Raw genomic sequence first — 26,693 nt, 5'->3', positions numbered from 1 at the left:
GGCCATATGCACCCCAATGTTCATAGCAACATTGTCCACAATAGCTAAATCGTGGAAGGAGCCGAGATGCCCTTCCACGGATGACTGGATTAAGAAATTGTGGTCCATATATACAATGGAATATTACTCAGCTATCAGAAAGAATGAGTTCTCAACATTTGCTGCAACATGGATGGCACTGGAGGAGATAATGCTAAGTGAAATAAGTCAAGCAGAGAAAGACAATTATATGATTTCTCTCATCTATGGAACATAAGAACTAGGAAGATCGGTAGGGGAAGAAAGGGATAAAGAAAGGGGGGGTAATCAGAAGGGGGAATGAAGCATGAGAGACTATGGACTCTGAGAAACAAACTGAGGGCTTCAGAGGGGAGGGGGGTGGGGGAATGGGATAGGCTGGTGATGGGTAGTAAGGAGGGCACGTATTGCATGGTGCACTGGGTGTTATAGGCAACTAATGAATCATCGAACTTTACATCAAAAACCAGGGATGTACTGTATGGTGACTAACATAATATAATAAAAAAAATTTTTTTTTTAAATCTACAGGGCAAGCCAACAGGCTAGAGACTCTGAGAAGAGTGAATGTTGCATCTCAAACCCAAAGCAGTTTGGAAACATAATTCTCTCTTGTCAGAGTACTTCAGGGTTTGTTTGTTTGTTTGTTTGTTTGTTTCCTCTTAAGGCCTTCAACTGATTGAATAAGGCCCACCCACATAATGGAGTGTTTCCTTGCTTTACTCAAAGTCTAATAACTTAAATATTAACCTCATCTAAAAAATACCTTCACAGTAACATTTAGACTTATGTTTAACTAAATACCTAAGAAGGCTGTAGCCTAGCCAAGTTAACCCAAAATTGACCATCACAGACCCCAAGCACTGCTGGATTTATACAGAATATAATTAAGTCAAAAGTAAGAAACCAAGCTATTGCTAATGCCAAATTTGAAAATTGATAAATGCATCCTCTCAAAAATAATAACTGTTGTTTATTATTATTCTCACTATGTACTACACTGTATTATCTGCTTCAATACCTTCTCTCGATTCTCACAGCAAACCTCTAACAAAAGTTTTATTAGTATCCCCATTTTACAGAAAGTGCAAACTACTTACCTGATTGAGGCCATACATCTCAAAGCAGTGGGACAGGGTATGAGCACAGGTTTTTCTTACTACACAGTCTATGAACTTAACCACTCTACGATGCTATTTTTCAATTCCCCACCAGCCCTATCTGGACGAATGATAAGATGTTGAGCAACCAGAGAAGTTTTCCTAGGATCAAAAAACAATGCTAGCTCAAGGCCATTCCTTACCAGTTTTCACAGAATTAGTATTAGCACATCAGTTTCACACCCAGAAAGCTAAATTCACACACAATTTGCTATTCTCCTACTAAGACAACACCCTAAATCTCATGTGGTTCTTTTCTTTCTCAGTCAAAAGCAGAATTAGAGTCGCAGGATTTTACTAAAATTTTTCTTCAATCAATTGTGGTTAATTAGTAAGATTTGCTGCTTCTACATGGGGTTTCAAGAGCTTCTAAAGAGCTTAAGGATGAATAATCATATTATAATATTTTTTAAGTTTTTCCACAAAAAAATGGCTCTCTTCCTTGTAGATTGCATGATGTTACAGCCCAAGCTCAAGTATTAAGCTAATAAGGAACAATTCATTTCTATAAAACTGAGCAGTTTTCTCTACTTTCTGATGATCGATTATTTTGATTTCAATTTTTAAATATCATTTATGAAATCAAATGCTAGGGAAATCACATTTTGCCTCTACCACTAAATTACCAGAGACGGGAGAGAATTTAGTAAAAGTTCTATTTTGCCACCTAGTGGTCAGAATTTAAATCTCATCCCTTAGAAACTGAAAAAGAGCTTAACAGGTAACCAGGGATCCAGATACCAAAATGAGAATGTAGGCATGACCAGTCTATCAAGGAAAGCACAGTGTTTCTCGCTATTTGCTGCTCCAGGAAAAATGCAGAACAGATCCCAAACAGGACACCTCACTGGGACCTGTGACTCATTGTGATTATGTGGCAAGTGAAGCCTGGAGAGGTTTTGACTTCAGTGGTAGGAAAGATGAAGGGTGGGGGTGACAAACTATGTGAGTGACAGACTGAGTCAGGAATGGAATGGAAATGACATAATTATTTCTACTAGTCACACATGATCCCCCACTAGTAACACCCTAATCAGATATGCCATCACATTTTCTCTGAAAGTTTTCAAATCAGAGCATTACAGTAAGACTTACTACATTTCATTTTAATTACCTTTATTTTTACCTGGTGGTATCAGTAATAAGGTACTGTTGCTAGATTTTTTAAAGTATTTTGAACAATGAGCTTATGACCCAGATGAACTCCATTCAGCTACACACCCTGAACAGTTACTCTGACTAAAGTGTGAGGCACTCCAGATGCTGCACCCATATAGTCCCTGCTCTCCAGTGCTTCCCAATAAGGCAGGGAAATTCTAAATAATAATATCCTTGGTTGTGTGATGATTATGTGACTCAAAACATGTAAAGTGTTTATATCAACACCTGCCACATAGTAAATTCTGTTGTTATTATCACCATATTACTAACTAGAAAATAAAACTAATTCAATCACACAGGAGTTTCTACACTGGTAAAATCAGGTTCTTCGTGTGGCCCTGCTTGAACCTATTTTCAAGATGGATTAGATTCATCCACAGGGTTGTGACTTCCCACTTTATGTGATACTGAAGCTCCCAGAAAAATAGAATTATTGTCAGTTCTCAAGGAAAGCTTGATGGACATAACTTTTACGAATGTTTGCAAATATTGAGCATAGGGTTGTGTCCAACATCACTTAGAACTCAATAAATTATGACATAATAACTTGCAAATTATTTATCACATTTGACTTCGCTGCTCCTGATAGCTACCAATCAGTAGCACGACTGGCATAGTCAATAGCATGGGCAACTGAATTCAGAATTCTCTGCTCTACACATACCCCCCATCACTTGTTAATAGAAGTGGAGTTTAAGATGGGATAAAGCATTTCCTTTTATAATAAATAAGGCTGAGTTGGGAAAATCCCTGAAGACTATTGTTTATACTTTAGGGACACCTAAAAGTCACAGTGAATTATAAATTACTGATAATATCTTAAGTTCTGTTTCAAAGAAGTTAAGCAGGAATAAACCTAGAAATGGAGAAATCCTGCAGGACTGAGAAGGTAATCATTACAAAAATAAATTTTACCAGGTTTTCAGTTCTGTTCAGAGCTTGGCATTATTAAAAGAACTTTCTAGGTACAGGAACCACCATCTAATCTATATGTTAGGTTTTGATTTAAATAAAAATAGAGGGGTGCCTGGGTGGCTCAGGTGGTTGAGCGTCTGCCTCTTGGTTTCAGCTCAAGTCATGATCTCATGGATTGTGGAATGAAGCCCCCCCAACTCCCCCATCAGGGGTCTGTGCGTGGGGAGGAGTCTCCTTGACATTCTCTCTCCCTGCCGTTCCCCCAGCTCTCACGCATTCTCTTTCTCTCTAAAATAAATAAGTGTATCTCTAAAAATAGTAATAATAATAAAATAAAAATAGAATTTCTCTATTTCTGTTAAAATCTCTAGAATCTGTATTCACATCTGTAATATAGCACTGAATTTCCCATTGCTGAAAATGGAATAATATCTGACAACTTCATTTTATGCATTACCCCATATTTACTTAGTGCCTAGCATGCCCCAAACATTGGTGAGACATTGAGGGCACAGAAGTGAAGAATACACAGATCTTGCCCTCAGTTGTTCAGAATGCAGATTTAAAAGACAACAATACACACACTCTGGTGATTCCCTTTCTGTGACATCTATTGCATGTGTGACCTTAGGGAAGTAGTCAAAAGACTTCCTAAGTTTCCATTCCCTCATCTAAAAACCAGGAGTGATAATACATTAATTAATGCCAGGCATCACAGGAAGGTTGAAAGAATAAAACAGGTAAAGATAAGAAAATAGTAAAATTTGGGGTGCCTGGGTGGCACAGCGGTTAAGCGTCTGCCTTCAGCTCATGGCGTGATCCCGGCATTATGGGATCGAGCCCCACATCAGGCTCTTCCGCTATGAGCCTGCTTCTTTCTCTCCCACTCCCCCTGCTTGTGTTCCCTCTCTCGCTGGCTGTCTCTATCTCTGTCGAATAAATAAATAAAATCTTTTTAAAAAAAAGAAAAGAAAATAGTAAAATTTAATACAAATGTTATTAATATAATGTTAATGTTGATACTTATACAGGTACTCTCACTTTATTTTTAAAAAGGACATTTATGAAACAATGACTGTGCTCTGACCTTCTGAAAATCAAAAACTTTCGTGATGCCCTCTATAAAAGAAATGGAGCTGCATTACGAAGAAAAAACACTAGCCCTGGGATGTAATTCTTTTTAATCACACAATAGTGGAACAAAGTGTATCTCAAGAAAAGAATTATTTTCGAGGGGTGGAGGGTGGAGATAATTGTTATCAGACTCATAAACTATAGCAACTTCGTAATGCGAACTTCATTCACAAAGCCTAAGTACAGATGAGAAGAACCTAGTTCTAGATCACAGTTGCCCCAAGGCCAGTGGCTCCTGTCCATAAAACAATTAGGGTACAGAAACACTTAATTGATAAAACTTAAACTGTAAGTTTTTATTACATACAGCTACTATGTTGCATTTACATAAATTGATACATATTCTATGCAAATGTGTTCATAAAAATTCATATTTATAACAGTTCAGATTTTTTCTCTGAGGAAATCCAAGCTCTAAGCTAAAAGTTATTCATGTAGGCACTTGCACATTTCTACTGAGGAAAGCAATAATTGTTTGCTTATCTATTTTAGAGCTCATCTCCTAGTTTGGTCTAACACTTTCACATATTGGGTTTCCTTTATTAGTGCTTTCTGCCAGTAAGCTAACCTAAAGGTAGAAGAGAAAAGATGAAATGTGTTCTTCCTCAAAGGGCATTCTGTTCCTACAAACGATCTTGAGGTGTGTGTTTTACTTCATTTTCATTGAAATTAATAAAAGTCAAACTGACATCTCGTCAGTTCTTCTCCCCAGTTTCATTCTCTCACCCTGCCCAGAGGGGGCCACTAAGATGATTTCAAAGGTATCCTTCCAGTCCTCATTTTTGTAATTTCAGTTTATATCTATACAGGCATCAATGACTATTTTGTGTAGTGTTTTCATAGCTGGAGCCATATTGATTATATTCTACATCTTGTTTTTTTGTGCAGCCCAATTTTTTTGTCAAGTTCAATCATATCTATATGCAGAGAAAGATCTGATTTATTTATTTTAACCACTCTATGGTATTACAACCTACAAATATTCAACATTTTTATCTGTCCACAGATTGACATGTTGTTTCCATTTTTTTTGGTACTGAAAACAATACTGCCACACACATCTCTGTGTATTTATAGAACAAGAATTACAGTCATAGGAAAACATTAAAATCATTAATAACTCCTATGAATACAATTTAATACACTTGGGAATTTTCATCAAAGTTCATTTCAATAGGAATTGTTCAAGGAATGAAAACTTTATTTTGGCCCACAATTATAATTAGGATTGTAAAAATTAATGCCCAAAAAATCAAATTGCATAAATGTAAATGGGTTTTTTTTTTTTACTCTTCTGTTTCAGATCATTTACAGTGTTATTCTTCTCTATGGATATGAATGATTGAGAGTTAGCTTTATCACAATACTATTCCAAACATGTTTATGCTTAAGAACTTCCAAGTGTATTTCTAATGAATTTTCTCTAAAACATCAAGAACATGAACTTTCTTTAGTGAGGGAGATCCTAAGATTGATCCGAAGTTTATTTGTGTTTTTTAAGAGTTCTGAGTGATCAGAACACAAATTTCCAAAATGAAATTACTCTGACCCAATTACAGCTTTAAGAGAAATCAGGCACTGTAATATTAGCCATCAGAAAGAAGGAATACTTACCGTTTACATCAGTGTGGATGGAAATGGAGGGTATTATGTTAAGCAAAATTAGTCAATCAAAGAAAGACAATTATCATAGGGTTTCACTCATATGTGGAATATAAGAAACAGGGCAGAGGACCATAGGGGAAGGGAGGGAAAACTGAATGGGAAGTCATCAGAGAGGGAGAAAAACCATGAGAGACTCTTAACTATAGGAAACAAACTGAGAGTTGCTGGAGGTGAGGTGGGTGGGAGATGGGGTAGTCAAGTGATGGGCATTAAAAAGGGCATGTGATGTGGTAAGCAATGGATGTTATATGCAACTAATAAATTATTGAACACTACATTCTGAAGGTAATCATGTACTATAAGTTGGCAAATTGAATTTAAATTTAAAAAAAGAAATCAGTCACATAATGGGGCGCCTGGGTGGCTCAGTCAGTTAAGCATCCCACTCTTGATTTCAGCTAGGGTCGTGATCTCAAGGTCATGAGACTGAGCCCCGAGTTGGGCTCTGCACTCAGCACAGGAGTCTGCTTGCTCATGCCCACATTCTCTCTCTCTCTCTCTCCCCCTCCAAAATAAATAAATAAAATCTAAAAAAAAAAAAAAAAAGAAAAGAAAAAGAAATCAGGCACATGAGCCATATATTTAGAGAATTTTTACTAAAAACAAAATAACCACAATTTTTAGAAAGAAATTGTTTGTCATTTGCTTTAGCAAGTATGATAACCTATGAGACACAGTAGGAATAAAACAAATATAAATAAAAATTATATACCTTGCACAAAACAAATATATAGCAAGAAAAGAAAAAGTAAATTTTCCTTTACCTAAAAGGATCTTTCCGTGTTTTTGCAAATACAAATCATATTCATCTTCAACGGACTCCAATTGTGTTATCTACATGAGCAACTTCTTGGTGCTTCCCCCTCTCCTGTTCCCATTCCCAGAAAGTAGTAACTCCATCTCCTCTTCAAAGTTTTATGGATATTTAACTGGAATGTCTTATGACATGATTCACTTCTACCATCAATTACAGCTTTTCTGTTTACTTGAAACATCATCCCAACTAATTTACTCTCTTTCATCTTTCATAGCTCCAAGGGCATGTACAAAGGCTTGCTCATAGCAGCTTTTCATCAATATTTGTTGGGCTATATTAAGAAGGTATTCCTGTCAGCCTTGGCCTTTTTTTTCTATGCTGGATAACCAAAAGCTATACTTTCTCACATAAATTTTTAAAATTCTGACTTCAAGTTCATTTGAATGTTCCTTACCAATGGCTACATGAAGATACTTCAATCATAAATCATTAACTTTCCTTATCAGTCAAGCATCCCTGAAGTCTAAATTTCAGATGGATCTAGGTCAAGTGTTTGCTATGGAAATCATTACAGAAAACTGGTGATTGCTGAATGATTATCCAATCCACAAATTGGGAGCATGCCCTTTGTGTCTCCTCCGCCTTCCTCTGCTCCTGACTATGATTAGTTCTCCACAAAACAGTAATTCCCCTAAGGGATGGGAAGGACCAACCACAAAAGGAAGGCAGCTACATGTTAGCAGCTCTGAGAGAAAAATAAAATATTTGGTGAAAGCAAAAAATTCCAAATCACTATGTAAAGTAACATTTTTGAAGCATTTGTCAATTTTTCTTTAGCCTATTATATAGATAAATTATTATTCTTTGGGCACAACACAAATATACACACATATTCTAACAAATCAGATGTGTCTCTTACACTATTAAAGTGGATATGAACATCATTCATTCAACAGATATTACTTTTATATCTATTATGTATAGTTACTCTGCTTTTAAGAAGATAATAAATAAGCTGGTAAAGAAAGACATACGAGCTTGGAAAGTTAAATAATAATATCAAACAGCAGTATGAAAGGTGTTATAAAAAAGCAACATAGTCAGATTTTTATTTTGGTCTAGGTCAGTCTTAATACTAATAATTATTATCACTATTCTGTTACCATAATCATTTAATAGCTATCATTAATTAAACACTATGTTGAGTTTTACATGAGTAAAATTTTACCATTATGAAATCTACCCTTTTAACTCCCACTTAACCGATTAGGAAACCTTCCATGGGGCGCCTGGGTGGCACAGGCCTTAATCGTCTGCCTTTGGCTCAGGGCGTGATCCCAGCGTTCTGGGATCGAGCCCCACATCAGGCTCCTCCGCTAGGAGCCTGCTTCTTCCTCTCCCACTCCCCCTGCTTGTGTTCCCTCTCTTGCTGGCTGTCTCACTCTGTCAAATAAATAAATAAAATCTTTAAAAAAAGAAAAAAAAGAAAAAAGATAACCTTCTATAATACTGGTAGTGGAGACAGGATTAAAACCCAAATCTGTCTGACCAGGATCCAAAGTCTTGTATTCACATTATAGGTTTGTGGGGTTTTTTCCTAAATTTTGGGACAAAACAAGTCCATATTGGCAATTAATATTTTAGTGTTAACACAAACAACTTTTATTACTATTTATTTTCATGTCATTTTAAATTATTTGGAATGTTGTCTTTGTAGCTGTGCCTATAAGAATTATTTTTCTCTTTGTTATTTTTTTCTTTAGGGTTGTGATACACAGATGATTTATGACATGTTGCTAAGATTGAAATCCACTGTTTATTTACCTGGTGACTTTGTCTGCAAAAAGGTGAGTGCGTGCTATCTTTTGAATACACAATAAATAAGTACATTTAAGAAGTTCAGATATAGGTCAAGAGCATAGTTTAAATAGAATTTCCAGGGTGAATTCCATAGAATAGAAATAATTATGACACATAGTTTTGTAAAAGAATAATCAACTCTGAGTTCAAAATGGAACAAGACAATATAGATTTCATTATCTATAGGATATAAGTGTGGGAAGTCTGAAAAGTTTTTTTGTATAAATGTAAATCATCACTCGTCACACCCCATTAATGCCAAATATTTAAAGTGGAGAAAAAAGTTATAGAAGTGAAAGGTGGTTCTGCCCTTTTTATGTCTTCAGCAAGCTATCAGTTACCTCCATTTAGCTCACCCAATTAATGGATAATTAATGCCACATTCTTTCCAATTTAACTGCAATTTTTATGATTATAAAAGTAATACATGCTCATTATTTTTAAAATGGAAAACACATAAAAGCATAAAGATGAAAATTCCACTACCCAGAATAACCACTACTCATATATTGCAACTTATTTTTTATACTGATTGGTGGATAGATAAAGCTTGTTTTATAAAATTGACATACTGTATTTATGTTTTGTCATGTAACTATATATCATATGAACATTTTATTTACTATTCAGTAATCTTCTACAACCTCATTTTTAAAGATGTATAATATTATGGTCTATGAATATACGATAATTTTCTTTTTTTATAGTGTATCTCTTTATTTAGATCTTTTCTTTTTGAATATATGATAATTTTCAAATGTTTGCTATTATAAATAACTTTACAATGAACATTTTTGCACATCTCTGATTTCTAACTTAAGGTAGGAGAGAAGGAATGCTAACCTTGGGTTTTATATCTTGAGAGACTAAATCAGTAGTGAAGTCAATAATCAGAATAAAAAGTAGAGGAAGATGAGCAGTTTAAAGAAATGAGAAATGATCCCAAACCTTGGGGAGTTCACAAGCAAGTAAGGGTGAGAAGCACTTATTATCATTCCAAAATAATGTGTTAGGTGCTATGGTAAATGTAAGCACAAACTGTTATAGGACATGGAGTAAGGACACTTGTCCCACTGGGGTGCTGGCAAGACTTCCTGAAGAAGATGCTATTCAAACCAAGTCTTAAAAAGTGAATTTACAGGGGCATTTGGGTGGCTCAGTCAGTTAAGTGCCTTTTTTTTTTTTTTTGACAGAGAGAGAGAGAGCATGCATGCACAAGCAGGAGGAGTGCTAGAGGGAGAGGGAGAAGCAGACTCTCGGCTGAGCAGGGAGCCAGAAGTGGGAGTTGATCCCAGGACCCTAGGATCATGACCTGAGCCAAAGGCAGCCTCTTAAATGACTGAGCCAGCCAGGCACCCCAAATGTCTAACTCTTGATCTCAGCTCAGGTCTTGATATCAGGTTCATGGTTTCAAGCCCCACATTAGGCTGGGCATGGAGGCTACTTTAAAAAAAAGAGAGAGAGCCAAAAAAATGAATCTACATGAACCAAGAAAAAGAAGAAACAGGCATTCCAGATAAAGGAAAGAATTAGCATGCTCTAAGGCAGAAAGAAACTCTCTGCAGAGGAAGTTCAGAAGACTACAATAAGTCAAAAGTTAGAACATTTTAGCATCACTTATTCAAAAAAAGTCAATATTTTTTAGTTCTATGGCCAGGCACTGTGCTGAGTACTGGGTGTAACCGACCAACAGTGAGCAAAAAAAGATGGTTCTCGTCCTCCAAGGGCTTACAATCTAGTGCAAGGTATTCAATTCACAGTGTACATCAGAATCACCTAAAATTAGAAGTCTGGGATCCATCCCCAGCAATTCAATGGGTTAGGGTCAGCTCACATACCAATATTTTTTAAAAGCTCCCAGATAACTCTAAAATGCAGCCAAAGTTGAGAATCACTGGCCTGGTGGAAGAGAAAAACAATAAACAAATGAAATTAAATAAATACATAACTCCAAAATGTGCTAACTTCTACAAAGGAAAAATAGAATTCACTAGGGAAACGTGTTCTGGCAATGGCAGGAAGGAAAGAAATAAGTAGGGGAAATAGCAGAAATGAGAAGGCATGAGACTACCTGCCACATTTCTTTGCTTTTGTTTGTAAGAAAGGTGGATTTAATTCATAGTAGATATTGACAGAGATGAAAAGTTGTTAAATTCAGCTTTGTTTTTGCTTATCATTTCCACAAATCACTGTAGGAAACAGGAAAGAAAAAACTCATATTCTATTGGCAGTTACCTTAATAATTGAAGACATGTCAGGGCTCGGGATGAAGTTTGCTGACGTGCCTAATCTTCAAGATGACTCCCAAATATACTGAGTGGGTAGCTTGAACCATTTCAAAGAATACTTGGGAATTTTCCCGGAATTAATTGCAAGAATTAATTTGAGTGTCAGAATGCCCCTTCTGAAGAATATATCCTTCTACACAGGAACCCTGAAAATTTGAAGTGCTCTCTCACTAAGTGTTACCTCACTCTACAGGAAGCTCTTGCATTTCTACACTTTCTCCAAATTAGTACATAAACCAACCACAAAAGCTTAGTTTGATCTTATTTTGCACATGCTGTCAGACCTTGTTCTCTAAGGAATGTCTACTTTATCTGAATTCTAATTAAACTTGCAGGAAAGGCTTAAATTAGCCTAGAAATATGCAAGAAATCGTGGAAGTTTTGGTTCGTTGATTATGCCAGATCTCCTTGGAAAATTATTGAAATGATCATTAAAAAATAATTAAACGTGCTGAACTATATTTAAGTGCCCATTACATACTTCTACCTCCAGTCAGTTGTAATAACTGCCTTTGAAAAATCATTCCAGTTCCTTGAGAATTACTTCATGCAAAGAATAAGGAGTATAGCCCTGTCGTAATCATTACTTCCTGGAGTATCTCTTGGAAAACTAATATTCAGACACCTTTCCTTTTTTTTTTTTTAAATAATTCATAGCTATTTTATTGGTTTTTAAGAAATTGGTGTTGATACTGGATTTATCATTAGATATGATCTATCTGTATATATTCTATAGAGTCAGGTGACATAGGTGCTGCTAGTTTTAATGCTATCATCTGCCAACCTTGTAAATTTGCTCAAGACACTTAACTTTTCAAGCCTCTACTACCAATTTTTAAATATCTTTGACCTCACTGGGATTTTTGCAAGAATTAAATGAGTTAAGATCCCTGAAAATGCTTTACAATTATAAGGTAGCATGTTCTGATGGAACAAATGCAGGTATTAAAATAAGGAGCAATGTAAATATCAGATATTATTATGATTTTTAAAAGTACTATGCAAATGTAAGATGTTATTAACATTGATATTATGGAAACAACTGTAATAAGATCCATCTGTCTTGGAATTTCTACTTTGATCCATGTTTGAGAATAAATGCATGCTTAATATTCTGTACAATGCAAAATTTAAATATACTTCTCGCATTGCATAGTTAGGAGATTCTAGGCTTCCTTTTGCTTCTAGTTACTGTAATGGAGCTTTGACTAGTCAGCTGTGCTGATCTGTGCCTTTATTTTTCTTTCTGTAAAATGGAAATAATAGTGCTTACTTTATTTTCTTCATAAAAGTAATGGGAAGATAAAATGAGGAATTCAGTGTCACAGATGTTAACTAAGAGGTAGAACCTGAAAACTTTAAATTCAACCTAACAATTATAATATGATAAGAATTAATGGTCAGGAAGGGCAAACAACCGGGGTGCCTTGGAGGCTCAGTTGGCTGAGTGTCTCGCTCTTGGTTTCGGCTCAGGTCATGATCTCATGGGTCACGAGATCAAGCGCCATATGGGCTTCTGCACTCAGCAGGGTGTCTGCTTGAGATTCTCTCCCTCTGCCCCTCCCTCAATTATACTCGAACTCTCTATCTCTCTAAAATAAATAAATCTTTTTTAAAAAGGGAAGTGGAAGGAAAACAAACCTTGGTATTAAAGGACTTCAAAACTTCCCAGAAAATGGTTTAACTGTATTTCCCTCATTCATAAATGAGTGCCTATATCATAAGCCTATGCTCAGCACTGGAACAAAATAAACATTGTCTCAGCCATCATAGAGCATAAACTAAAATCAACATTGTTTAATCCCGAGTTAATTTTAATGTATTCTAATCTTTTGAAAATATGGCTAACAGGAATATTTAATGAATTTAAATAAGCCAGTCCCCTCCTGAACCAAGTAAGTAAATTTATTGTGTTCATGCTATTATTTTATACCTCGGGGTGATCGAGACACAATTTACTAAGACTTATAGGTGTTATTATCCAAATAGTTTGCCTAGTGTTATGCAAACCAGCTTATTTAGAATTTAACAGCTTTTCTTGACCCAATTGCAATTTAGGTCCATTGTAAAACATATTTATTCTTTTTGGATCTTGGAGTGAGAAGAGATGTCCAAAGGGTCCCACAACCACCCATTAGTTTGGTGATTTACATGATTCAACATAAAGTTATATTCATGGCTTAAGTTTTATTATAGCAAGGCAAACAGTGTAGGAACAGGAAGAAAAAGTTACACATAGGCAAAGAATAGAAAAATCAGGTGCAGGCTTCCTAAGTCCTACTTCTGGGAGGGTCATAAGGATACATTTTTCTCTCTGGCTGTAGACCTAAAGACAAAGACGAAATGTCTCCACCTAGGGAAGCCCATCAGAGTCTTGAGGTCAAATTTGTTAAATGGTGCTGGTCACATAGCTACATGACTAGCCGTGATTCAGACTCCAAACCAGATACCAAATACGCATCATAAATCTTTGTGTTTACATTAAACAATGTTGACAGCCTGGTATATCTTGCTATACTGCCCCAGGCATACAGAATAACACTATTAACCAGTTACTATGTGAATATTCCAGGAGTTCAGTTCTCTTGGCTTGAACAAGCATCATTGCCCTGGCTCCAAGAGTCCCCAGAGATAAGCAAGACTGAGTAAAACAACCTGATGCATTAACACTTTCCTTTCAATATGGAACAAGAATAATAGCTTAAAGGTCTCCTGTACTCCAATTACTAAACTCAGACCTCAGTGTTATAGGCAGAAGAGTGGAGTTGGCCTTCAAATGGCTGTAGCCTATGCTCTTTTGATACACCAAGCACCTTCTTCAAAGCATATCAGTGACCACCAAAGCCAGGGTGACTATGCTTACAACCAATTATTTCCTCTACCCATACCTGTCCCTGAAACAATGTGCTGACTGAAACATTTTCACCTGTCCAGTGGTGGCATACAGTGCTTACATGTTGGGAAGTATCACTTTCCTAGTAATTTCCTTTCATATAATACATCCATAACTACCTTAAGTCTTAAGATAATTACTTTTACATTGATATTGTGTTCTTTATTTATATTTATTCTTCTGGAACAGTTTATATTTCTTAATTTGGGGCATAATTGTCAAGAGTAAAGTGACTACCATTTTCTCTTTATATTTGGTACACAGGGAGAAATCGGCAAGGAAATGTATATCATCAAGCAAGGAGAAGTCCAAGTTCTTGGAGGTTCTGATGGTGCTCAAGTTCTGGTTACTCTGAAAGCTGGAGCAGTGTTTGGAGAAATCAGGTATCTTAAAGATACATCATAAGTATTAAAGTCTATTATTTGTCATAAAAGAAAAATCTTAGCTCAAAAATAAATAAGCTTCCTGCTCAAATTTGGCAAAGGTTTGATTGTTCTGAGAGCACTGGTAAAAAAAAAGGATTTTCACATTTCTATTTATCCCTTCTTCCCCCAAAGACCTAACTCATTCAGCTCCTTAGACCCAGGGCCTAGTCAGTCCCTGGCATAAGGTAGATACTCAGTATATGTTGAATATGTATATATGTGAATGAATGAATGATGAAAGAAGAGTTGGGAGAATTAGTTGTCAGATTGTTGGAAAACTTAAATGTCAGGCTAAGAGAGCAATTTTGAGTAAGCCAAGGAGTGAGCAACAACCAGATTTTACAAGTCTTTTAGGCCATGGTACAGAATTTGTATTTTATTCTAAAGACAAATGGATGCCAGTGAAGGATTTTAGGCAAAAGTGATACAATTTGAATTATGATTTTAAATGACCTCTCCAACAGCTATGTGGAGAAAAGACAGTAGAAGAGCAAGCATAAAATAGAGGAAACCAATTAAGAGTCAGTTGTAGCAGTTCAAGTGAAAGATGATGGAGTCTTGAACTAGGATGCTGGCTCTGAAAGGGAAGAGAAGGGTGTGCTGTCAGGCAGTTATTGATATATCAATTTCAGAATTGAGAAAATTGAAACTTTAAGGCACCAATTATCTTGTCCAGGATAACATAGCTAATAAGTGGAAGGGACAACATTTAAACCTGAGTTTTGTGGATCAGGGTCCGGTGATCTTTCCACCATACTAGAGAAGAATGATGTTCATCCAATCTTTGACTTCATAGCTGCTAAGAAATTATCTTCAGGGTTTGAGAGATATGGATAATTTCAGATGACTTCATATTAGTATAACAAAGATTTCCATAGAATGTTGAAGCATGTTATTTCTCTATTGATAATGTGGCCTCACTTTTTAAATTTTTTTCTCCTTGCTTAAAACAGAGCGGACACTCCTGTGAGGGTCCTGTTTTGGGGAAATGATGGAAACACTTCTCAGAATGTCCAAGACTTTAATTCTTCGCCTATTTTCTATTGCTTCCTTACTGGGAGTCCTTGCAAAAGTGATTTAATATTTTTTTAAAGATTTTATTTATTCATTTGAGAGCGAGAGCGAGAGAGAACACGAGCGGGGGAGGGGGAGGGGGCAGAGAGAGAAGCAGACTCCCCGCTGAGCAAGGATCCCAATGTGGGGCTCTATCCCAGGAACTCAGGATCGTGACCCGAGTCAAAGACAGTTGCTCAACTGACTGAGCCACCCAGGTGCCCCATGATTTAATATTTTAGTAACTTAATAACCACTGTAATCTTCAAGGTCATAAAACATGCAACAGTCAGAAATTAATTAGCTGACCTCTCCCAAGGGTTGAGTGCTCCCTGAAGAATAAAGCTTTATAAATATAAGTATGTTAATTGCTGATACTATCATCACAGGAGGAAATACTCTAGGAATAGAATCCAGGTGCTGCTGAGCTGCAATTGAAAAGAATCTTAGATTCTTAACAGTAACTTCTCAAATAAATCTCCTATTACCCATTTGGTTTCTAAGGCCAAATTGAAACCAGTAGACCCAGCAAGCTCTATGCTTGCCCAAAAGTCTGGTTGATTCAAGCAAAAGGGAGATTTTTGCCTTGATTCTCTTCTTGGCTATGGTTGAGGAGAAACAGCATGTGTCTGGCTCTTCCCAGATATCCACAGGCTTCATATGTCCACAGCTGTCGTATGCCCCTGGAGCTCTAGTTATTTATTCCAGTGATGAGGCATGACTGCCAAACATCTAGATACTGGAAAGATCTGGTGATCATGTTTACTACTCAAAAATGCTTTGACCTTTGTTAAAATGAGCTACATCCAGCACTATCATATAGCTTTTTAAAGAAGGTTCTTTTTTCTGAGGAAATAAATAAGAAAGAAAAGAATGAGGGCTTGCAAAGACATTATATATTAATCTGAAAGAGCAAAGCCCTGACTAAAATATAAATTTACAACCTGTCATGGAGAAAACCCAGACCACACTTCTAACTAATATCTGAAGAGTGTAGAAACCCCATTTTTAATAGAGAAGCCTAGGGTCTGCCAAGGGATGGTCTTATAGTAGTTCTGACTCCATTGTTTTCCTTACACATATACTAAGTGCCAAGTCTTATTCACCATATGTATTTAACCACTTCCTATCTCCCTTCTGCATCTCACCATTCTTTGAACACATCTGAACTTCTACCATTGATATTGCTGTTGTGATTTCAATAGAATTCCCTACTGGTTTCATATCTCTTTGGAATGTTCTCCCTCTGGAAAATATCTACTCACTGTTCAAGGCTCAATTCATGGGTCAGTTTTCTGAAGCCATCTCTAACCACCCCCAAAATAACAGTTACTCCCTGTTCTATGCTTCCATACTATTTTATTTACAACTTTACTACAGTAGTTACCACTGATTTATATTTAATTTGTTCAGATGGATCTTTCCAACAGATGAAGTTATTAAAATATAAGAACTAGAATTTTCCATCTTCGTGTCATCTGCAGCTACATAAAAATAATACAATAGGCCAATGACATCACCAAGGTGGCAACATAAGTTCTTCCCCACTTTGCTCCTTCTCACAAGCACAATTAACAACTATTAGAAAACAAGACACTACTGAGAGAATCCTAGAACACGTGGGTGTGGCTGAGGTGCCCCCTGCACCACAGAGACCAAAAGACTGCATTAGAAGGGTAGAAGAAGTGACTACACAGTGACCATATTGCCCCTCCCCAAGACCAGCATAGCACCACACAGAGAGGTCTCCCCTGAGCCTCCAGTTTCTCCAGTATGAAAAGAGAACCCAAGAGGGACAACCATCCCCCTCAAGCATTGTGGGAGCCCATACTCTGATATTTCACCACAGGGGTGACAGGAGAATCTATGTCTCAACCACTGGGAATCTCACTGTGATGGAGAAGAGAGGAGAGGCTTGCAATGGCCGGCAAGTGGATCTTAACAGACTAAGTTCATACCTGGCATGCCCAGGTAGTAATCCCAACCAACAACTTTGCAGAACCAAATCAGGAATGCACTCTGACCAGGGAACTCAGCAAAGTGTGGATCTGTCTGATTCTGATCTTCAAACAAGGTGGTTTGCAGACCTTAGAGCCCCGTTTGCCCTCATCCAGACAAGGAGCTAAATCATCCCCACCCACTGTGGAGAGTTTTCTGGCCCCATCTGACCAGAAGGGCTAGCAACAACTCCTGGAAACAGTGCGAGCCAGTGGCACTCAAGCCAAGAAGCAGGCAGGCAGAGCTGAACGCCCCCAGAAAACCCAGTACTGGACATGGAGCATTCCCATGATGTGCACAGGCAGGGGGATTAATTCATAGTCAAGGCTAAGAGTAGCTCTTGTCAACCACAGAACCTGTTTAGGAAATTTAGAAGAGCCTATAACAGTCCCTTTCTCTCTCACTCAGGCAAGGGAGCTAAGACATAGCCCCACCTGCTGTGGAGACTGCCTTCTGGACCCATCTGACCAGTAAGGGGTGGTGACAACTCCTAGAAACTATGCTGGCCCAGTGGCACTGAAGCTACTTAATCAAGGTAGGCAGGCAGAGCTGATAGTTTGCAAAGCAAAGCCAGTGGCCCTGTTCAGTCAGGGAACTTGGGGTGCAGGTTGGCTTGAGTTAGCAAACAATGAGCTTTACCTGCTTTAGAGCTGCTTTTCCCACTGTGCGCAGGTAAGGAATCTAATTTACACCCCTCCTCATCGCTGACTACAACCTTTAGCCTATCCAGCTAAGGAACCTAACCAAAGCACACAGGAAGCTACATAGCCCATTCAACTGCCCTCTGTATAGTGACACTTGAACAGGGAGTACAGCCCACAGCTTCCCCCATCTAATGAGAAAAATCAGTGGCCTCACCTAACCAAGGAATTCAGTACACACTCTGGCCTGATTTAGGTCCCCAAACAACAAGCTGAGTCCCATCCTGCTACATCAGGGAAGCTCATGTATAGCCCCATCTACTACTGAATAGTGTACCCAGTCTAGACCATCTAGTAAGCCTGACCAGAAAATCCAGGCAACCAGTAAGCCTGTCCTCCAGCCTCACTTCAATAGTAAACTAAGCCAGCAGTCCTATCCGGCTGTTCTCAGCCAATGGCAAGATAACCCATCTCCACCCTTAGAATTTGAACAGTTGCATCACATAAAAATTGACTGTAATAGCAGGCCACACCTGCTACTGCCACACCAAGGACATACCAACAGAGACCCAGAAACCCAAACTGAACTGACTGGTGAAGAACTGTCCCTGCCCAAGCAAACCTGTGAAGTCAGGAATTGGAGCCCAATTATTCAGATGTGCAGATAATAATGTAAAAAATCAAGGATCATGAAAAATAAGGCAAATATGAGAACACCAAAGAAAATTAATAAAGCTCCATAACTGACTCTAAGGAAATAGAGATCTATGAACTGTCAGACAAAGAATTCAAAATTCTCCTCTTAGGGAAGTTCAAGGAAATACAAGGAAACACGGACGGACAATTGAACAAAATTAGGAAAACAATTTATAAACAAAATAAGAAGTTCAACCAAAGATGTGTGGGGATGTGTCATCAGGAGTTCTTGAGATCCCTGGACATTCTGTCTCTCCCTGGTCTCACTGCACTAAATCTATGCCCCTTTCTCGACTTGACCTCACTTGGTTACATCAAGTAAGGAGAAGTAATAGTCATCTCTGCATATAAAAAACTAGAACCTTTTGGGACACCTGAGTCGCTCAGTCAGTTAAGCATCTGCCTTCAGCTCAGGTCATGATCCCAGGGTCCTGGGACGGAGTCCCACATTGGCCTCCTTGCTCAGCTGCCTTTCCCTCTAGTTGTGCTCTCTCTATATATATCTCTCTCTATCTGACAAGTAAATAAATAAAAATCTTAAAAAAAACCCTAGAACCTTTCTAAATGCCCACCAAGAGGACATTAAATACCCTAAATTGTGTTGCAGCTTTTAATGGAAAATATGGAACCCTCAAAAATAATGCTATGGTCGGGGCACCTGGTTGGCTCAGTTGGTGGAGTGTGTGACTCTGGGTCTCAAGGTTGTGAGTTCGAGTCCCACATTAGGTGCAGAGATTACTTAAAAATAAAATCTTAAAAAAAAAAGTTCAACCAAAGAAATATAATGATCAAAATATGTATATATATAATGCAAGAGTTGAAAAGCACAATAATTGAACTGAAGAATTCAATAGATAGTTTCAAAAATAGACTCAACCACACAGAAGAATCAGTGATCTGTAGCATAAGACTCTGGAAATTACCCAGAGGAGGAAAAAGAAAAAAGAATGAAAAAAGTGAAAAAGGCCTACAGGAATTATGGGATACAATGATGTCTTGATACATTAACCCTTCATCATTATATAATGACTTTCTTTGTCTCTTTTTACCATTTTTAACTTAAAGTCTATTTTGTTTAATATAAATATAGCTACACTAACTCAAAACAGTATCTGCAATCCCACGTTCATAGCAGCATTATTTACAATAGCTAAGAAATGAAAATAACCTAAGTATCTAATGATGGATAATTGGATAAAGAAGTTGTATTCAGGGGCACCTGGGTGGCTCAGTCGATTAAGCATCTGTCTTCAGCTCCAGTCATAATCCCAGGGTCCTGGGATCCTACCCACATCAGGCTCCCTCCTCAGTGGGGAGCCTGCTTCTCCCTCTCCCTCTGCCACTCCCCCTTCTTGTGCTCTATCACTCTCTCAAATAAATAAATAAATAAAATATTTTTTAAAAAAAAGTTGTATTCATATATATATGGATATCTGTATATATATTAATATTATTCAGCCATAAGAAATCCTGCTATTTGCAACATATGGATGGACCCTGAAGGCATTATGCTAGGCGAAATAGGTCAGACAGAGAAAGAAAAATACCATATGATCTCAGTTATATGTAGAATCTTAAAAAGAAAGAAGAAAGAAAGAGAGAGAGAAGAAGAAAGAAAGAAAGAAAGAAAGAAAGAAAGAAAGAAAGAAAGAAAGAAAGAAAGAAAGAAAGAAAGAAGCATTCATAAAAAAAGCTTGTGGTTACCAAAAGCAGAGGATAGGGGGTAGGGGGAATTGGAGGAAGATGGTCAAAAGGTACAAACTTCCAGTTATAAGATGAATAGGTACTAGGGTTGTAATGTACAACATGATGACTATAGCTAACACTGCTGTATGATAGATAGGAAAGTTAAGAGTAAATTCTAAGAGCTCCCATCACAAGACAAATTTTTTCCTTTTTTCCTTTTTTCTTTCTTTTCTTTTTATTGTACTTGTATGAACAGATGAATGTTAGTTAAACTTACTGTAGTACCACCTTATGATATATATAAATCAAATCATCATGCAGTGATTAAATTTATACAGTGATACATGTCAATTGTTTCTCAATAAAACTGGAATAAAAAACTATACAATAAATATTGATTTTCATTGATATCCCACCTCCTTTCAAAAATAATTTGTAGGTGTATTCAGTAATTTTTAGTTAATTAGTTCATTGTGATTTATAAAAAACAACTGAAATTTATATCCAGGACCCCTTACAACATAATGTGAAGTGCCTCAAAGAAGGCCACACATGACATGGTAAACGAGAATGGCCAAAAAGAAACAATTGCCTCCCTAAAGAGCCTTACAAACACATGAGACAAGGAAACGAAAGATTCCAGTACCAGGTGATGAAATGTATGGATTACATCCAACGATGGAGTATACACAGGATGTTATGGAGTACAAGGCTTCAAAATGACCAGTGTATCCCTTGGATTTGGCAACTTGGGCTTATTTGGGAACTGAAGGAAGACATTTCAGTGCTTCAAATGGCACATGCAGACAATAATGTGTGCACAAAGATCATTCCTGGTAGTCCCTACTGTAGGATATGTAAAGGATTATTCACATAATGCCTATAGTGGTTGCATGGTGGCCCCCACAAAGATATATCCATGCCCTAACCTCTGGAACCTATGAATGTAACCTTACTTGGGGAAAAAAAAAAAAGGCTCTTTACAGATATAATTAAGTTAAGGATCTCAAGACAAGATTATTCTTAATTATCTGGATGAGCGCTATATCTAATGACAAGTATCCTCACATGAAACAGAAGAGGAAAAGACACACAGACACAGGGGGAAGAGGAAAAGGCCATCTGAAGACTGAGGCAGAAATTGGAATTATGTAGTCACAGCCAAGAATTCCTAGAGCCACCAGAAGTTGAAAGAGGCAAGAAAAAATTCTTCCCCAGATTCTTTGGAGGGAGCCCAGCCTTGCCAACACCTTGATTTTAGACTTTGGCCTCCAGAATTATGAGAGAATGCATTTCTATTGTTGTAAGTCACTGGTTATGTGGAAGTTTGTTAAAGCAGCCCTAGGAAATTTAACTTTAAATTGATAACTTTAAAATTTTTACTGGGGAAAAAAAAAAGGTATGCTTAACATCTCCCTCTACTCACCCTACATGGCCAGTGCACTTCTGAGACCTATCAATCTTACCTCCTTGATATGTCTCCAATCATTTGCATCTTACCATCTCCATTGCTCCTTCTTTGGTCCAAACCACCTCCACCATTCACTGGACAACTGCAATGGCCTACTCCTCATTTCCCACTTCTATATCTATATCTTTTGCAGTCCAGTCTCCACTCTGCAGCCAGAGGGATCTTTTGGAAACACAGATATGATCGTGTCCCTGCCCTTCTTCTTAAAACAATTTAATGCTTTTATGCTGTTTTTAGGAATTAAGAACAAAGTTCTTATCCTGGCCTACAAGGTCCTATAGAAGTTAGCCACTGCCCACCTCTTTATTTCACATTGCACCCCACTCCCATGCTCTCTTTAATTCAAACTTCAGTTCCCTGAATATGCCACATGCCATATGGCCATAGGGAGTTTTTCACACATGCTGTTACCTCTGTCTGGACACTTTCCCATCTCCTTTACTTAATCTCAGCTTCTTCCAGAACTTCCTATATTCTCCACTTAAGGGACCTCCCAGTTCTCCTTGCTATATGCTCTGGTCAGACTATATTCCTTTCTTTCTGAGAACTTATTTTTGTAATTATGCCCTCTTTGGTGCTTTTATTTCTTTGATATCTTTCTTCCTCACTAAATTGTGGGCACCAGGACTACTGTGTATGGCTGTTCCAGTTGTGCTCTGCATCAAGATAACTAGTGAAGGGCCATATTCCACTCCTGAGTCATGATCCCTCCCTGCTATTGTGCTCTTCTTCACACACAGGTACTCTTTACTTTGCAAATGGGAGCATTTTTCTGGCCAAGCTTTGCACCCACAGGACTGCATGTGCCAGAGAAGCTACATTTTTCTATTTTGCACAAAGACATCGGTTTCCAGGGACGGTAGCAGACACATTTGGTTTGTTCTGCACACAATTCCCAACCCTTAGGGCAGTGCCTGGCCTTCATAGTGGCTAATAGTTATTCAGTAAATAAGTGAATGTAATTATCTATCTTTGCAAATGTACTAATAGACATTCATTTTTGTCATGAATATGCATATTCAGCTTTGTGCCCTTTCAGTCAGTTTTTATTATTAAGAATAGCACTGCTGTGTTTATCTTTATAAAATTACTTTGTTTTTATTTCTTTGAGGTTTATTCCCAAAAGTGAAATAACTAGGTCAAAAGGTAGAAACATTTCTATAACTCTTGTAATATATGGGCAGATTATTTTCCAAAAAAATTGAATCAATTTATAATACAACACGCAATGTATAGCTATTTTTCCTTAACATCACTGGCTTTACTTTATTATTCTCATTGGTTTTGCATTCTAATAGGTTGCTTTAATTTGCATTTCTCTAAATAGTGCCTGGAAAATAATAGGCCTGCAATAAATATTTTCTAAATGAATTAATTTTCTATGGACCTATTTATTTTCATAAATATGATCATTTATTTACCTTCTGTATTTCTTTTTTCATCATCCTTTTTTCATCATAGATAGCAGGTTATTGAGTAGAATTTAGGCATTGATGTATTCTTATATATTTTAGATAGTGTGGTTTTCATTTAAAATATTTAAATTCTGACATTTCATTAGTTTTATTGGTCAGATCCCCCATTCTGAGAATGCTTTTTTGATATTTACCTTGTATCATAGTGAAAAGCCCAAAATTTTTGAAAAATAACTTTAAACCTCTATTTTCCCTCCACACCATGTTTGCCTATTTCTCCTGAACACTCAGTTTTTAAAATAGGAGTACCAGACCATTTTAGACCATTTTAATTCCATATTCTTACCCTTCATCAGAATAATTCGGTTATCCCTTACGGCCCCCTCAACCCGGTGCCCCCGCACCCTCGTGTCCCTGAGCTGCACTCAACCACTTTTCCTAAAGACAGAAAGAGTAGTTCCATTAGAAACATGAGCAGGGGTAAGATATTTTGATTAATATTGAGAAAGAAAATTCTTCATTTTTATTTTTTATCTCAAACCTGTAAACACTACCTGTATTAAAAATATGTATTTGTATTTTCACTATGTCCTTTTGTAAACCATCTCTTGATTGTGTAGCACCTTTTTGTTTAGAGCAAAAAGCATACCTCTTCTAAGTTTCACAGTATTCCTGTAAACAACTATATTATCCGTACCATTGTTAAAACATGTATCCAAATATCCTAAGGACAGCTCCTAAGGTAACTTTGTCCAATGTCTCTAATTCTATGAAAATCAAGGTTCCTCACCACCATTTGGAACAGCAGGGAGGGAGTCAAGATTCTAACAGTCAGACTTTGGCATAGCTTATATGCCAGCCTAACTGGCTTCCTCCCTTATTTTTTCTAATGTCCACAGGCAAGTAAATATGTATCATTAAAATAATGCCAGTGACTTCATTGGCAGCACTAGAGTTCAAGTGGAAAGCAAAGTTCTCTTGATTAGTCAGCTCTGGTCTTACATTTGAATTTAAACAATGAAACTCATAGTATTTGTTTTTGAATAAGTCGCTTCACTGATTCTGGACCTCAGTTATTATGTCAGTAGGTGTAGGTAAGAACCTACATCACCAGATTGACATGGTCATTAATACATGTCATAGTTAGCTGTTTTGACTCCAAAGAAACCCTTAATAAGCTAGTATATAGGTTGTTTGATATGGTATTTTCTAACCAGAGTATCAATAACAAAGTATTCTCCTGAGCATTTGAAAGTATATAGGTAAACAGGGCATGGAATAAAATGTACATGTTATTCTTTTTTCCTCTCCACATCCTTAGAATTTTTACCTGGATTCTTCACTGTTCATTCACTTCCTCTGAGGCTAGTTCAACTCTATTATCAAGACCTGCTAGGGGAAAAAGGGCTTTGTGTTTTGTATCTATGAAATCTGAACTCTCTAACTCTGATGAAAGTCCACATATACAGATTTTTCTCAAACTATTAAAAAAGAAACCCATGAAATTCTAGGTTAACATGTGTTTGCCTTGCAGTAGTTTTATGAATATCAAAGTATCTGCAAAGAGCAAGCATTTTGGGCAGTGGTGTCGCTAGAACATCCTCTGATATTTGCTCACCTACAAAAGTTTTGTTAGAATTTATTTTTAGTGAAATGGTAAAAATTTTCAAGCAATGAAGTGTTTTCCAATAACACTGAAAAGGATAAAAGACTATCTCAGAAAAAGGCTACATGGGTGATCTAACCTCCTGCCCTCTAAATATAATCCACTTGGAAATTTGCTTAATGAGAACAGACATTTGAAGTTTTAATGTCTCACTCAGCATTGGATGTGATACTCTTTCGATCGACAGTATTCAGAGACAGTTTTATTTCTATTCTAGGAAATGTTTTTTCTACGTGGAAAAAAATGCTTTTAAACTAGAAATATCTTTATTTTAGGAAACATTCTCATTTTTTACATTTAAAGCATTTGCCATTTGGGTTTTTTAAAAAAAGATTTATTAATTTATTTTAGAGAGAAAGAGTGCGAGCCAGGGGAGAGGCAGAGAGAATCTCAAGCAGACTACCCGCTAGCACAGAGCCTGATCTCCTTATGATCCTGAGATTACGACCTGCGCCAAAATGTAAGAGTCAGATGCTTAACAGACGGAGTCAACCAGGCACCCTGTATCTACCATTTTGAACTGCATTTACCTGTTTAAGAAATCTGTATGGGTTTGCATCCCAATTTCACAACTTAGTAGCTGTGTGACTCTGAGGAAGTTACTCAGCTGAGACTTCATTTCTTCAACAGTCAAAATGGATTAATAATAATATATAACTATCCCATAGGATTGGAAAACGTTATATGTATAAATACATAAAAAAAGGACTTAGAGGGTGTTTGGGCAGCTCAGTTGGGAAAGCGTCAGACTTTGGGTTCAGCTCAGGTCATGATCTCAGGGTTGTGAAATTGAGCCCCACATCAGACTCTGCACTCAGCACGGAGTCTGCTTGAGATTCTCTCTCTCTACCTCTCCCTCTGCTCTTCCCCCACTCACACTCTCTCATTCACTCTCTCTTTCTCCAAAATAAATAAAATCTTAAAAAATAAAACTTAGAAAAATACCTGACTCATAGTAAGCACTCAAAAATATTAGCTAGTAATATTACTATATTTGCTAGTCTGACAATCCTCACCCACACACATCCCACTCCTAGAATATAAGCAGTTTATGGGCAGATGTTAATCATCTTTATAGCCTGAACTTGGCATCATGTCTAGCTCATTATGGAGTAAGGTATTTCTACACACTCCTAATTTATCTCTAATTTCTTTTTTTTCTTCTTTTCAGTTTATACAGTGAATTCCTTATATTCTCCCACATGACAGGCTTCTAAGGCATAATGTTTTGTACAATATCAAACTCATATAGAAACACTATTTATTAAAAGTCCAGCTGAGAAAGGCAATGTTTAAGGGGGATTATTTTTTCTCCGAATATTCTAGGTACAACAAAGAGAGGGCAAGTTACCTGGAACGCATCATACTGATCCCCTCCTCACCTACAGAATTATTCTTACTGAACTGGACATTGGAGTGACACACAGCCTTTAATGAGGACCATATCACAGTTTTAGAAAATTTATTTTTGTATCTATCATAAAAATAATGAAGATGGTATTCACCATTTACACATGGTCTCTTGACTAAGCCCTTCAGGAGACATGTTTATCGTCCTTAAAGCTAAGAATTCATCCATTTTTGAGGTATAAAAGACTAAGAGTCAAATTTGAAGCCCTTATAGTAAAGTTCGCATTTTTGCAAATCCCATTTATGTCTCCATTCTTGTTTTTCTTTTGCCCTTCCATTCAATTTATGCCCAATTTATACCCCTCTGCCTTCTAGTTATCTGTGTGAATGCTTTCTGGATACACTAGCTCTGCTAAAAAGGGCTGTGCAGGCTGTGTACTG

At 37.1% G+C, this 26,693-nt stretch overlaps 1 protein-coding gene across 1 annotated transcript in view; it reads left to right on the top strand.

Moving 5' to 3' along the window:
• CNGB3 (cyclic nucleotide gated channel subunit beta 3) overlaps positions 1 to 26,693 on the top strand; it is a 131,784-nt gene that overhangs the window by 94,573 nt on the left and 10,518 nt on the right. The window contains exons 14-15 of the mRNA XM_008689117.1: positions 8,574 to 8,657; positions 14,116 to 14,234. Coding sequence (XP_008687339.1) covers positions 8,574 to 8,657; positions 14,116 to 14,234 — 203 coding nt within the window. The remainder of the gene's footprint in view (positions 1 to 8,573; positions 8,658 to 14,115; positions 14,235 to 26,693) is intronic.

This window comes from Ursus maritimus, unplaced genomic scaffold, assembly GCF_017311325.1.
Source record: "Ursus maritimus isolate PB19 unplaced genomic scaffold, ASM1731132v1 scaffold_9, whole genome shotgun sequence".
Taxonomy (NCBI): domain Eukaryota; kingdom Metazoa; phylum Chordata; class Mammalia; order Carnivora; family Ursidae; genus Ursus; species Ursus maritimus.
This window is presented reverse-complemented; position numbering and strand designations above follow the sequence as displayed.